We start from the raw sequence: 13,654 nt of genomic DNA on the forward strand, positions 1-13,654 counted from the left end.
ACCAAACCCCTTGAGCAGTTCGCAAAGAAAAGAAATGCAACAAAACAAGCCTAAAACAAACAGCGGTCAGCACAGATACACGGGACCAATAGATCGCTCTCCCAGGAAACCAGGGGGATATTCCATCAACCTCGCTAATGAAGGCGGCGCTTAACAGAAATAGCCTGGCTTGAACTAGCGTAGACTTTCACTTGGGGCTGAAGCCGTTCCATTAACTCAAGTTAGCGGCATCTTGGTCTCGTTTATTCAAGCGAGGTTAAAGTCAGCTTCATCTCTGCTCGTGCACGAGGTAGAACAGTAGACCAAAACAGTAGATTGACGAAAAGAGGATATATGTCGTAAAATTAAGACAATACTAGACGATTTTTGTTCGATTTGGCAAGCGCCATCTACAGGATTTTCATTGAAAGTCATCAAATTTAACATCGAGAGAAAAAATAGATTACCTAGGCCAGTCATTCCCAAACTGTGGTCCGCGGACCACTAGTGGTCCGTGAGGGTACTGCAGGTGGTCCGTGGAAAAGCAAAATAAAATATAAAATATTTTTTTAAACCTTTATTTTACCAGGAAATGCTAACATATATTCTAAGAATATGTATATTCATATCAAATTTAAATGTAAATTAAATAGTAAAGTTATTGTGTGATTATTGTGTGACTAAAAGGCTAGTGGCACTAGTATGTGACGTTCAAGTGCAGTGCCGCTAAGCGCTAACGGTTAGAAGAACTGGTTAGAACCACAACATGGATCGGTGAATGGCAACAGGTTCTCTGAAGAGAAAAGAGGCAGATGTTAACTCTAGTTCTACTAATAATGAGGAGATTGACAGTGAGTCGGGCCAGATTCCTCATAAAGGTACAAAAAAAGGAGGGTGAAAAGAAAACTTATTCTCTTTCTCTGTCTCTCCTTCTCTATCTCTCTCTCGCTCTCAGACAGACAGATGTTCTTATGAGCCTACTGTAAGGCTACATTTAATAATATATTGTTAAGAAAATACGTTGTTGAAATGAACTTGATTATGCCATCGGGCGCTTGAGTAAATAAATAAATTAAATATTAATTTATAGCAATTAAATATTAATTAATATATATTATTTTTTTATTTCACAACGAGAATTCAAACTCCGAGCACGGTTCCAATTTCTTGGGCAGTAAAAGCTCACGCTAAGAACCAACCCAGATTTTGTTTAAATCTACACACTTCATATTATGGCTACTGAAAAATGTAAATGCTATTTTGAAGTATTAAAAAACATTTTTGTTTTAGACATATTGGTGCTTTTATGATAGCCTACTGATGTGATGCCCAGTTATAGGCCTATTTTTAGTGCTAGTAGGCCTATTAAGAGGTGCAGATTAATTCAGGTAGGGCTGTGTATAGACATTTTATTAAGGGTATTATGAGGTGGTCCGCGAAAATTCTTCATTACAAATAGTGGTCCACACACACAAAAAGTTTGAAAACCCCTGACCTAGGCTACTGTAGAAATGGGAGAATAATGAAAGCATACATTTAAAACAACAATGTTAATGGTTTTGAAATCAATTGCGAGTTTGATTGGCTTCACTCTTGAACACATAGGTCTATACAGTCTATGCTTAACAAAACGAGTGAATGAATAAATAGTTCAAAAACAACTTTGGCATATATTCAAAACTATCTATAGCCTACGTTCTTATATTACAAGAGTTCACTCCAAATTATTGTCTAGGTGTAGGTGGTCATAAAATAAATTAGTATCAACATAATAGCCTATTGTCTCCTATAACTAGCCTATAAAAGTGTTTGAAATAAAAAATTAAAATCTGAAATGGCTGCAATGGCTTTCAATTCAATTTATGCCTAGTATTTAATCTGTGTAGCACACAGTTGATTTGACATTCATGAACAATCGTCGACACATGAAGCAGTTTTAATTATTAGCTGCCTATGCTACAGAATAATTATCCTTTGGCTTGCATCAGATATAATATAGCCCACTGGCAAAGCTGTCTGAACAGCCTACCAAATGTGCATGACCCTTTATCAGCAGTAGATATGTCTTTCATCAAAGATTATAACTAAAAATGCCATTATCAAGGTGATAAACAATGTAGCCTTAATACTTCGTTTGGGAAGCGAACCTGCGAACACGCAGGAATGTAATTCCTTTCCTATGCAGTCTTGCTGCACGTTACACCACCACCGAACGTAAGTGATGCAGAGTAGCACGATTCCTAGAACCACACGCATGTGAAGTTAAAAAATTGTAATTGTATAATCTTCATACATTCTTTGGAGCTAGTGAATGTGTCAATCCATGCTTGGTGCACTGTCGTAAAAAACATTTCTATAGGCCTACTTCTATTTTTGAAGTTGTAGGCTACAGGTGACGAGAGCACAGGTTGACGGAACCATCTTTTTGGACTCGTTTTCCGACTGATTGGTTTTTTTGCAACACCGCTTAATTTAGCTTGAAAGTTAACCTGCTATGGAGCAGGTTAGTTCTGTGGCATAAATTCCCATGGTTACCAAGCTGGGATTCACGTTAACCTCCTTAATGGAACGGAATTCTCACTAAAATTAGCGAGACTTATCGAAATAAGCCAGGTTTGGCCTTTAGCGAGGTTGATGGAATACCCCCCAGGTTTGGCCTTTAGCGAGGTTGATGGAATACCCCCCAGGTCACACGCTTGCCTCCTGTTATGTAAATGTGGCGTGTGTCAGGAATTAGTTAGCAGTCTGACATTGCTCCATCAGATACTCATTGCGCTCAGTCAGATGAGAAGAAATGAGCAAACGCTTCACTGTTAAATACTCATTGTCGTAATCTGTATTTAAAATGTAATTTACAGTAGGCTACTATTTTACTTTGCCTTCTAAGAGTCACGCGCCGCCTTCTGTTTACTTTCGCTTTCCCCTTTGTGTTGATTTCCCTTCCGCACACCTGTGTGTTATTTAATGGCCACCAGATGGCGCCATTTCACTGCTTGCTCACATCAGCCGAAGTTCAGTGCCATGGCGCCATCTGGTGGCCATTAAATATTTAATGTTAGATTAGGTTAAAGGCATACTATGCAACATTTTTCAGTTAATTAATGTGTTCCATACCGTTTTGGATGATTAAATGAGTCATTTCAGGTCGAACAAAGGTTTTCTCGGCCGCCCTGGTGGTCTGTAGGGGAAATACCGTACTTGCAATTGCAGGAGCCCTCGGCTCGCACCCACAGGCTCAGAAGTCTCGTGCATCGCGAGAGTCGGTCTTGCTTTATGGCGAGAACTGCTACACGCCCCCAGTGAAAGGCATGCTCGTTGCTAGCGCAGTGGCGATATTTGTGCAGTTATCATGGCGGAACCAGCGAGAAAACAGCGAAAGCCCATGTCGGAGCAGGCAAGAAAGAGGAAAAGGGTTCTGGACAGAGGGAGGAGTCGTACACGGGTGAACATCGGGCAAGCTTTTTCCGAATGGCGAGAGCTAAAAGAAAAAGAAGGCTGCAAGGCTGACGCGGACCTCGCGTTTCTGCTGATGCGATTGTAAGTAACATTGGAATGGTTTCTCTCTCTCTGTGTGCATGTTCATACTTTCACTGTGTTAGTCATTGTTTGTACTGCCGTTTTTTCGACTTTTGTATGATTGTGGTCGGTTGCTGAGTAGCTAAGTAGCTAGCGGGATATTCGTTTTATTAGTTAGCAAGTTAGTTAGCTTGCTGCCTAAACATTGTTGTGGTATGTGATAACTGCATCGCTTCTTATTTGGCAAACTTGCTTCACATGTGAAGTATCTCAAGACTGTGTATTTACTTTACTAAATTCCTTATTTTGCGCAGATTGGGTTTGAATCGCGTTTTGCAATGAGCTGCATAAATCTGAAACCAGTACAAAATGTAGTCGTGTTTGTTAGCCATAAACCTTACGAAGCTAGTAACGTTATGTATAAACTGGCGTTTACTGACGATCCTAGAAGCGTTTTTTTTGTCTGACTGTGATTTATTTTCAACCACGGAATGCATGGTCCCTCTTCTTTTATCTAAATGAGTCCCCGACCAAAAAAGTGTCATTGTTTGTATTATGTACACTTTGTATATGAACATTTCTTTCTCTTTGTTGAAGTTATAAGCGATGGCAAGTCACATCAACGCCAAGCAAGGCACACCCTCGACCTCCAGAGCCACCAGTGTCCAGTATCACTGAGGAATCGGATCGTGATCTGTAGGTTTTCTATCCATTGCTTTATTATTTGTGCATTTTACTTATTTGTACCAGTTCTTATGGGCTGTGATTCCTCAGCATTGTTGCTGAACCTGGTGTCCAGCCACTGTCTGCAGGGGGAGAAGTAGGAGATTTGGAATCAAGGTAGGCTACAGTTCACTGCTATGAGTCTGTGATTGTCTATGTAGAACTTTTTAGGTGACCAGTGATTTTATTTTTTTGGCCTTATTTATCCTGACTGCAGCATGCACTCTCTGAGCATTGCTGAAGAACACCGCCCAGACTCTCCAGACAAAGAAGATGCCAATGACCTGCGGAACACTGTGTAAGTGTTGTTTAGTAGTGGTTTCATTTTCTGTCAGCGTCTTTTCTCCTATCTAAAATAATTTTCATGTGGTTCCTGAACAGCATTGAGATGGATGACCTTTGGGCCGATCCAAGTGAAATGGGCTTGGAAGATGGAGACAGCTCAGATGAGGATTTTGTCCCTTCTCTTCACCTACGGTATATTTGTATTGTGAATTTATTATTTTCTGGGTGAATTTATCAATATGCTTAGGCATTTGTCAAACACAACACCTTGACCAATGTCCACTCATTATTACTCTTTCTTCAGAATGGTTGGGGGTGAAACAAATGAGCTGGCTAATATAAGTGTGGATGAAGTAGTGTATGACTTCGACACACCGGATCCTCCTGGCCAAGACTCTGAATCCACCACAGATCCACACAGAGTATCTTCTGAAGATGACCTGGTTGGCAAAACTGCAAACATTACCTTCAATGAGAATCTTCTGACTCTGGCCAGGCACTTGAGACTGCCACAGCAACAGTGCAGTTATGTTGACAGAGTGCTTGGGGTAGCATGCCCGGGTTCCCCACCATTTCAAGTGACTTTGAAACCTCGGGGGACTGGAGTAATTTTGGAATGGGTAAGATAGTAGATGACACTTCACCCCACCCCCCACACACTTCTTTTGAGTCCCTACCCCCATTTCACACATGGGGACATGGTAGCCAGTAAATGTGTGAAGACTCTTACAAGTCTGCTGGTAGCAAAGTTATGTACTTGTGTGAATTTGCATGTGTTGATTTTTTTTACATCAGTTATGCCCCTTCGGACACTCCTTGTGGAAGTGGAATTCTCAGCCCTGAGGTTTGGTATGCAGGGTGGTGACTTCATGCTGTCTGCCAACATTCTCCTGTCTGGCAACAACTACAGGAAAGTAGCCTTGCTGTTCAAGTTTATGGCGATGGGGATGGTCAGAGTCAGAGTCAACTTTCTTCAGGATACAAGATGCCTACTGCATCGAGCCAGTGCAGGAGTACTGGGACAAAACCAGGGCAGAAGTCTTGGAAAGTCTTCGACAAAAGGACCGCGTTGTTGTCCTAGGTGAGGCCAACTTCTATTACACATAGAATTCTGTCACCGGTTATGATGGAAGGATTCACTCTGGAATCTGAGTTTCTAATACCTGTAATGTTTGTTTTCAACAGGTGATGGCAGAATGGACTCCCCTGGTAAGTTCAAGTGACTTTTTTTGATCGTCATGTTATGTTGTCTTATGGCCTGTATTTAGATTCATAATAAGGATTGACTGCCTACTATGTCTAATTTGTGAAGCTGTCTGAAGTAAACCCTCTTGTAGGAATGGTGTGTATCTCACACTTTGTTAGTAACAGTTGTTTGAGGTTCTGAAAGTACTCAATGAGCATCACATTAGACCTTATTCTGTGCACAGCCCATGCAGTTCATCTCTCAATGTCTAGCCATTGTGTCCTGACCGACCAGTAGGTCGGACCACCCTTTTTCTGATGCTATTCATTTGTGTAGTTACAAACATGCTTGACATGTGCAAACTGTGTTTTTAAAAATGCACACATGTATGCTGACATCAGTGCTGTTGTTGCAGGCCATTGTGCACAGTTTTGCACATACACCACCATAGAGCAAGACTCCAGAGACATTGTCCACATCGTCTCTGTTGATAAGCGAGAAACCAACAGGAACTCGGTCATCATGGAGAAGGAGTGCTTTATTCGTACAATGGAAGCTCTCCTTCCAGAGCTTGCCATCAAAGAAGTTGTCACTGATGCCCACCCACAGATCAGTGCATTGTTGAGTGAGTTGTTTTTCCTTTATTATTTGAAGTCGGTTCAAATTGTATGTAGTGTTTTGGGTTGGGATGTAGTTCAACATATATTTTCTTGTGACAGATCCAGAGTGTGGTAAATACAAAGCATGGGGGATCCAACACTCACTGGATATATGGCATGCAGCTAAAAGTCTAAGCAAGAAGCTTCGACGGGTATGATTCAAACTATTTGTACCATTTGTAATAGACACATGTTGTCCACTTGATATTAGGTTGGGATATTAGGTTGGAAGGGTTAGTTTGGCGCTGAATATTGATGATGTATGTGTTACTCTTGTGTGCCAGGTTGGGACTGTAAAAAATCAAACAGATATTCAAGCCTGGATCAAGGACATTGTTAATCACTTTTGGTACTGCAGTAAGCATGCTGTAACTGAGGAGCAGTTCAAGTGATGTCAAGTGAAAATGTATATATTTTGACCAGGTCTCCTCCTTACGCTGGCAGAGATTGCTTGGCTAATTTTCCTTTTTTGCAGATGATGTGGGTTGGCGTGCTGCACCACGTACGGGACGAGCACTCTTGGGCAACTGGGTGCTGTCAGCACGAGCCACTGGAGGAAGGCAGCCAGGAAAAGCCATGGATCGAACAAGGTATTTTCAGTAAATGAATGCAGAAGTTGAACTCCCTGTCCAAATCTATGTGTATATGTGAATTGCAAGGTTATCATTACAGGTTCTGCCGCTCACAAGGCATTGGCTGGAGTTGTGCTCGACAAGCGATGGTTGGGCCTGGTGAAAAAGTTCTTGAACTTCAGGTAAGCATCTAGTCATTCATTGCATAGAACGAGTTGTTGCCATTATTCCATCGTAGTCTCTAATTTGGGTATGTTTAGTCATTTCATGTTAGTGTGTTATTCTCATCACCCATTCCTGTCCCACCTTTATAGACCACATCTGATTTGGAGTCCTTCCAAAATCACATCCTCATGTACTCATCAAAGCGGCACGCCTACACACCATTTGTCTACAAGACAAGGACACTACTGGCTGCCATTGACTACAACAAGCACAATCGGCGCCTTCCTGCACGCAACCGGGATGGTCAAAAAATGTATGTTTCTACTGTAATGTTTCTGTTGTGAATGTCTTACATTGTAAACAAATTTGGCTATGTTGATTTCAACACACTGCTCTGTTTATTACTTTCTAGCTACAGATGCTCATACAACAAGAAGTCAAAGAGCTGGAGAGTCTACACCATGAAGGAAAAGAAGCAGTACAGCTACATTCCTGACCTTCAGAGGGCAATTCTGGCAAGGAGGCTGGGAAGTGGCAAAGGCCTTCCCCGCAAGCAGACTTTGAGGCCTGCTGACCCAAGGCGCCTTGGTTTGCTCGCACCGGAACAGCCACCACCTACAGCTGAACTTGTAAGCATACATAGAATAGAACTATGTACAATTAGTTGAAAACTTTACAACAAGCGCTGCACCCTAAAACCAGTGTACTGGCCCCTTGGGTCAGGGAATTTGTCCCTGATGCGACACACACAACAGCTGGGTATCACAACCCTGTTGCCCACACCCAGGCGTCCGTGCTGCCACAGGACAAAGTGACGGTAAGCCGTATGCCTGAACTGCCGCTGGTCTACCCCAGGTTCAGGGTTATCCTCCAGGGCAAAGATGTCGTTCCATGCAGCACGAGCCAGCCCCAACACACCCTCATCCAAAATATAATCGTCCATATGGCCCATTCTACTGACACAGTCCTGTGGTGACTGCCGACAGCACTTTCTCTCCAGGTCTGTGTCCATTTCTCTGCAGTTGCCACAGATGCACCAGTGTAGACCAGCTGGGTCAGGGACAAGGACAGGGCTCTCTGGAACGTCCAGGAAATGCATGACGTCAATCATCATTCCTGGTGACCGTTGCACCATTCTATCCAGAATTCTGTCCTTCTGGATAGGGTCCAGGGAATAAAGTTTGTCCTACAACGCAACAATTAGTTTTATTATGTGACACTAAGAATATCTAAAATCTAATTAGTATCAGTGTTATTACACACCTTTATTTCAGCCTTGCGCCTGTCTTGGAGGTCCTGTAACCTCTTCTGTTCAGTTGAGTCCAGTCTTGCACCCCTCCACTTTGATGTTCTCTGCCTGGTTTTGGGCTTTGCACCCCTACCCCTTCCGCCTATAGCTTGAACAGAGAACTCAGAAGAAGCTGATGTTGAAGCTGATTCCTGCAATATTATCACAGAGCTGTTGTCAATAACAAGTTTAGCCTACATATAATAGCTCATAAGTCCTGAGCCTCAAATGATTTCGTTTCCCAGAATAGTCTGATTATCTACCATGCTATTTCAAATATTTCTGATGCATGCATAATGTTGTTTAGACCAATTTCAATTATTTGAAATGTACCATTTCAGTGCTCGAGGTGCAAGCCACAGACATCAAAACCCCTCCCCCCAACGACGGTCAGATAAATGTATGGGAAACTTCAACTTGGCTAACTCAACTCTTCTATTTCTAACTTGGCTAACTACTATCTTTGTTATTTAGACACATACATAACGAATAATGTATGAAAACACACTGCAGTTACAAACGTGTTGAAAATTGGAACAAAATAGTTTAGCCTACATAGCATAATAGCTCATAAGTCCTGAGCCTCAAACGATTTCGTGTCTAGTCATACTATGGCAGACTAGAATAGTCTGATTATCTACCATACTATTTCAAATATTTCTGATGCATGCATAAGGTTGTTTAGACCATTTTCAATTCTTTGAAATGTACTAATTCAGTGCTCGAGGTACAAAACCACAGAAATCAGAACCCCCCTTCCCCCAATGACAGTCGGATAAATGTATGGGAAACTCCAACTTGGCTAACTAGAATCTTTGTTATTTAGACACATGCATAACAAATAATGTATGAAAACATGCTACATTTTCAAACTCGAAAATTGGAACAAAATAGTCACTTACCGCAGTAGACATGGTGATTCGTTGCGTTCGCCTGTCTGCTAAGCTCAAAACAACCGCGCCTGGCTTGACGGAGAAACCAGGAGAACAGCTGAGCGTCTTTACGGCCTCTGGGGGGAGCCTCGCTGGAAAATCAACCCTGGTTGCATAGTATACCTTTAAGAAGACGTGACCTCGAAAATGTTGTAGTAGTTCCTTACTAAATTATTCTTCTAATCAAACTCATCGGATGTGTTTTTCGTGTTGAATTGCATAACACATTATGCTAGCATATTCACAGATTAGTCCTGTATTAATTGTATCCATAAGTACATTTTCATGCCTACACACACACAAAGGTGTATTTTCATTTTGTCAATGTTGTTGTGTTTTTAGGGTGTGAGTATAGTGTTGCAGGTAGCAGGTGCTGTCATGTTGGGATTCACTGATCCCACAGCTGCCCTCTTCCACCTCCTAACTAAGAGAGTGTGAAGACTGATCACATGGTTACAGTGTATGAGACAAGTGGTCATTTCAATGCATCCTTATTCTGTTTCCACTTTTGAAGGAAACCTCCAAGTATCTGTATTGTTCCGATGAGGTATGTTTTGAATCTTCATTATAATTGACATTGAATTGTATTGTCAATTACCTCCTCTCTTTCTTTCATATTGTTAAGCAGCTTACTGCATGTTATCAAGGTTTTACATTATGTACTGTATGGGTTATTTTAATTAAAGTAGTAGCTGTAACTTTATGAAATGATTGAAAATTAATTATTGAAGTATTGTTAATTATCATTATCAATTATCATTATCAATTATCATTGGCCAAAAATACATAACGTGTTACGAAATATTAACGCAAAACGCATTGTGTTAACCTATTTCCTTTGTGGGGGGCTGATGTCATGTAACAGAGGCCACAAAACCTGAAGCAGCAAGATCGTTTATTTGATTGTCTATGGAGTTGGCTGAAGATGGAACGTGAGGAGCTTGTTGGCGAAAATCTTCAGTTTTAAATGTGCGCTGTGCATAGGGCACGGAGAGACAGAGGAAGGACCAACATTTAGCCAATAAATAGTAGCTGTACTGCAAACTGTATTTCACTCTTGTTAGAGAAAGTATAGAATGTCAACATGCACCAACAGCATGTTACATAAAGATGATACTTTTTGGGTCCTCTATAAAGATCCAACTTGAACTCATAGGCCCTATGCTAAGCTACTCCATTTAATTGAGAACGCGTCTGAGCGCGCACAAGAGGGAGAGAAAACTAGTGGCAGGTTCCAGCTGGCTTGTCAATGATCACCCATCTGTGCACACGCAGGCCACATTGGGACCTGGAGTTCATGAGCAGGGCAACCTCTCCCCTGTTCCCAGGGTCCTGCGCTCATGCATGAGTTTCACATGCACAGCTGACTATATAAGACAGACCCACTTCTGCTCTACGTTGGGCAGAACGCATCTGGAGTTGGATATATCTGTGGAGAAACTCTACATGCAACGGTATTTCAGCGGACACTTTCAGGTCCTAAAACGAACAATTCCTTCATTGCCATGCGCCCATAAGAGTAAAACACGGTTTCACGGCTTGTTCAGCATCACAGTTCATGGTGTTCAGTGCACTTGATGAGTGGCATGTGTGTTGGTGTGTGTGTGTGTGTGTGTGCAATAAAGAACCATCGTTTGAGAATTTACATCACATTTCATTGTTACCGGACAACCTTTGGTGATTGCCGTCTACTTGAAACCAGCTTTCTAAGGCTTCAGACCCCCCCCCCCACACACACACACACACACAACACCCTCTGTTACCCTTCAAGCCAGATTCAGCATTTACCGCAACAGACACCAGCCCCGCCACCTGGACGACTACCTGGTGAATCTGCCACGACAGCTGACACACACATCACCACGTAGCCACTCCATCATGGGAGACAGCTGACACACACTTCACCACGTAGCCACTCCATCATGGGAGACAGCTGACACACACTTCACCACGTAGCCACTCCATCGTGGGAGGCAGCAGGCCACGCGATGCACCTCCCTACTAGACAAACACAGCCACCGTCCTTTCTGCCCTGAGGGAGATTTCGGAACTCCCCCTATTACCGTCGGTCCTGTATTTCCACCGTCTTGCGTGTATGTGTCACTTAATATCCATTTCTATACAAACCAAGACGGTGGATTCCTAAAGGAATGCAACCACCCACACCATACTGTAGGTGTATCTAAATTGGCTATGTACCAAAAATGACATTTTACCGTCACTCGAAGAGCTGTAAACAGTGTTGTAAGGCTGCGTGTACACATCCGCTTGGAGCTCCAGTGGAATTTTAATTTCATGATGAGAATTCTCTGTCTAACCATTCATGTGCCCTTGAAACGGCGTAAATAGGCGACCCATCAGGCCAGCACTATAACTCCAAACGTGGTAAACAAAATCTGATATTTCAGGCAGTAAATGCTCCCGTTAAGAACCAAACCAGATTTTGTTCAAATCTACACACCTATGGCTACTGAAAAATGTTCATTTAGCAAATGTTATTTTGAAGTGTTAAAAAACATTGTTGTGTTAGAATTTCTGAACAAAAGTGGTGATAATTGGGGGTGTTACGATACAGGAGGAGAACAAGCAGCACGTCCTCAATGCCATCTCACCAAGTCAGCCAGCTGCTCCTCAAGCTGTACCCGCTAGACTCAGCGCCCCCACACCAAAGCGACTCCACTTTGTAGATAGCCGCGTATCCTTTGCCCAGCTCCCAGCTCCACACCACTGCAGCCAACCAGCCAGCCCTTCACGCAGCCAGAGGACGACCCTCAGCAGGTGTTGTGCACTGAGCCACTCCCTCCTCCAGTTCCCGTTCAGCCCGTTCGGCTCCTTACCACCACCCCCTCTGCCAGTGCCATACCTCACCCCAGTCAGTGCTGACAGGGGCATACCTCACCCCAGTCAGTGCTGCAGGATATACCTCACCCCAGTCAGTGCTGCAGGCCATATCTCACCCCAGTCAGTACTGCAGGGCATACCTCACCCCAGTCAGTGCTGCAGGCCATACCTCACCCCAGTCAGTGCTGCAGGGCAGTGTTAGGCTCCTCGCCAGAGATCACCCCAGTCAGTGCTGCAGGGCAGATATCACCTCAGTGCTGCAGGCCAGAGATCACCCCAGTCAGTGCTGCAGGGCAGATATCACCCCAGTCAGTGCTGCAGGCCAGAGATCACCCCAGTCAGTGCTGCAGGCCATACCTCACCCCAGTCAGTGCTGCAGGCCAGAGATCACACCAGTCAGTGCTGCAGGGCAGATATCACCCCAGTCAGTGCTGCAGGCCAGAGATCACCCCAGTCAGTGCTGCAGGCCATACCTCACCCCAGTCAGTGCTGCAGGGCAGAGATCACCGCAGCAGTTGCTCTCTCTGCAGCACTCAGACATAAGCACCCACCACAGCTGGTAGCAGAACTGACAGAGCATCTTTGGGGCATGAATATCCAGCTAGACCATGGACTCACCGCTCCAGCATCATCATTTGAAGTCCCAACACCAGAGTACATGACGCCTTACACCCCACCTCACACCACAGCAGCTTACCATCACTACTCAACAGATGGCCGATCTGGAGCTCTTGAGCCAGCCACACTCACCTCCCCGTCAAGTGACCACTTACCATGGACCAAAGCCTCACACCCCTTACTTCACTGAGGACGATCCCCGCCAGTTTGCCCGCTTGAAGTTGGCACTGGACAACATCCTGCCCACGGACGCCACTGAGCGGTTCAAGTTTCAGACGCCAAGACGATGGCCTCCCTCACAGAGCTGTATGGTCAGCCTCACAAACTGGCCCTACAGCGCATCACTGAGGTGCTGGCCGAGCCACCAGTCAGACACGAGGACAGCAGAGGGTTCCGCCTGATTGCGCTGAAGGTGACCAGCTAGAGAGCGAGGGAAGAACATGCTGGACCAGCTAGAGAGCGAGGGAAGAACATGCTGGACTAGCTAGAGAGCATTAAGGGAAGAGCAGAGTTGGAGTGTGGGGGTGCTGGACCAGCTAGAGAGCATTAAGGGAAGAACAGAGTTGGAGTGTGGGGGTGCTGGTCCAGCTAGAGAGCATTAAGGGAAGAGCAGAGTTGGAGTGTGGGGGTGCTGGTCCAGCTAGAGAGCATTAAGGGAAGAGCAGAGTTGGAGTGTGGGGTTGCTGGTCCAGCTAGAGAGCATTAAGGGAAGAGCAGAGTTGGAGTGTGGGGGTGCTGGTCCAGCTAGAGAGCATTAAGGGAAGAGCAGAGTTGGAGTGTGGGGGTGCTGGTCCAGCTAGAGAGCATTAAGGGAAGAGCAGAGTTGGAGTGTGGGGGTGCTGGTCCAGCTAGAGAGCATTAAGGGAAGAACAGAGTTGGAGTGTGGATCA

General features: G+C 44.2%; 1 protein-coding gene across 3 annotated transcripts; it reads left to right on the plus strand.

Annotated features, from left to right (window-relative positions):
• The first annotated feature begins 573 nt into the window (after positions 1-573).
• Positions 574-8,350, plus strand: LOC143105969 (uncharacterized). 3 transcript variants are annotated; one of them, XM_076270109.1, is made up of 13 exons: positions 574-4,191; positions 4,270-4,335; positions 4,436-4,516; positions 4,600-4,695; positions 4,808-5,123; positions 5,299-5,584; positions 5,689-5,712; positions 6,105-6,314; positions 6,409-6,500; positions 6,824-6,938; positions 7,021-7,102; positions 7,235-7,398; positions 7,498-8,350. In XM_076270109.1, exons 7-13 carry the CDS (start codon positions 5,700-5,702, stop codon positions 7,548-7,550), a joined length of 729 nt encoding a protein of 242 aa, XP_076126224.1. In that variant the 5' UTR covers positions 574-4,191; positions 4,270-4,335; positions 4,436-4,516; positions 4,600-4,695; positions 4,808-5,123; positions 5,299-5,584; positions 5,689-5,699; the 3' UTR covers positions 7,551-8,350. The 3 variants fall into 3 exon arrangements, 2 of the variants coding, with proteins under 2 accessions (XP_076126224.1, XP_076126225.1); XM_076270110.1 differs by lacking the exon at positions 4,270-4,335; XR_012983591.1 differs by lacking the exons at positions 6,824-6,938; positions 7,021-7,102; positions 7,235-7,398; positions 7,498-8,350 and adding an exon at positions 6,633-6,813.
• Positions 8,351-13,654: the final 5,304 nt, after the last annotated feature.

Source organism: Alosa pseudoharengus, unplaced genomic scaffold, assembly GCF_046254945.1.
Source record: "Alosa pseudoharengus isolate Yale_2024_CS ecotype anadromous, Long Island Sound unplaced genomic scaffold, YU_APseudo_1.1 YU_APseudo_1.1_scf_6, whole genome shotgun sequence".
NCBI classification, from domain to species: Eukaryota; Metazoa; Chordata; class Actinopteri; order Clupeiformes; family Clupeidae; genus Alosa; species Alosa pseudoharengus.

Coding starts and splice junctions, on each gene's coding strand:
- LOC143105969 (XM_076270109.1), top strand. Junction 6,501..6,823: donor TAAGCAAGAAGCTTCGACGG/GTATGATTCAAA, acceptor CCTTTTTTGCAG/ATGATGTGGGTTGGCGTGCT. Junction 7,399..7,497: donor AACCGGGATGGTCAAAAAAT/GTATGTTTCTAC, acceptor ATTACTTTCTAG/CTACAGATGCTCATACAACA.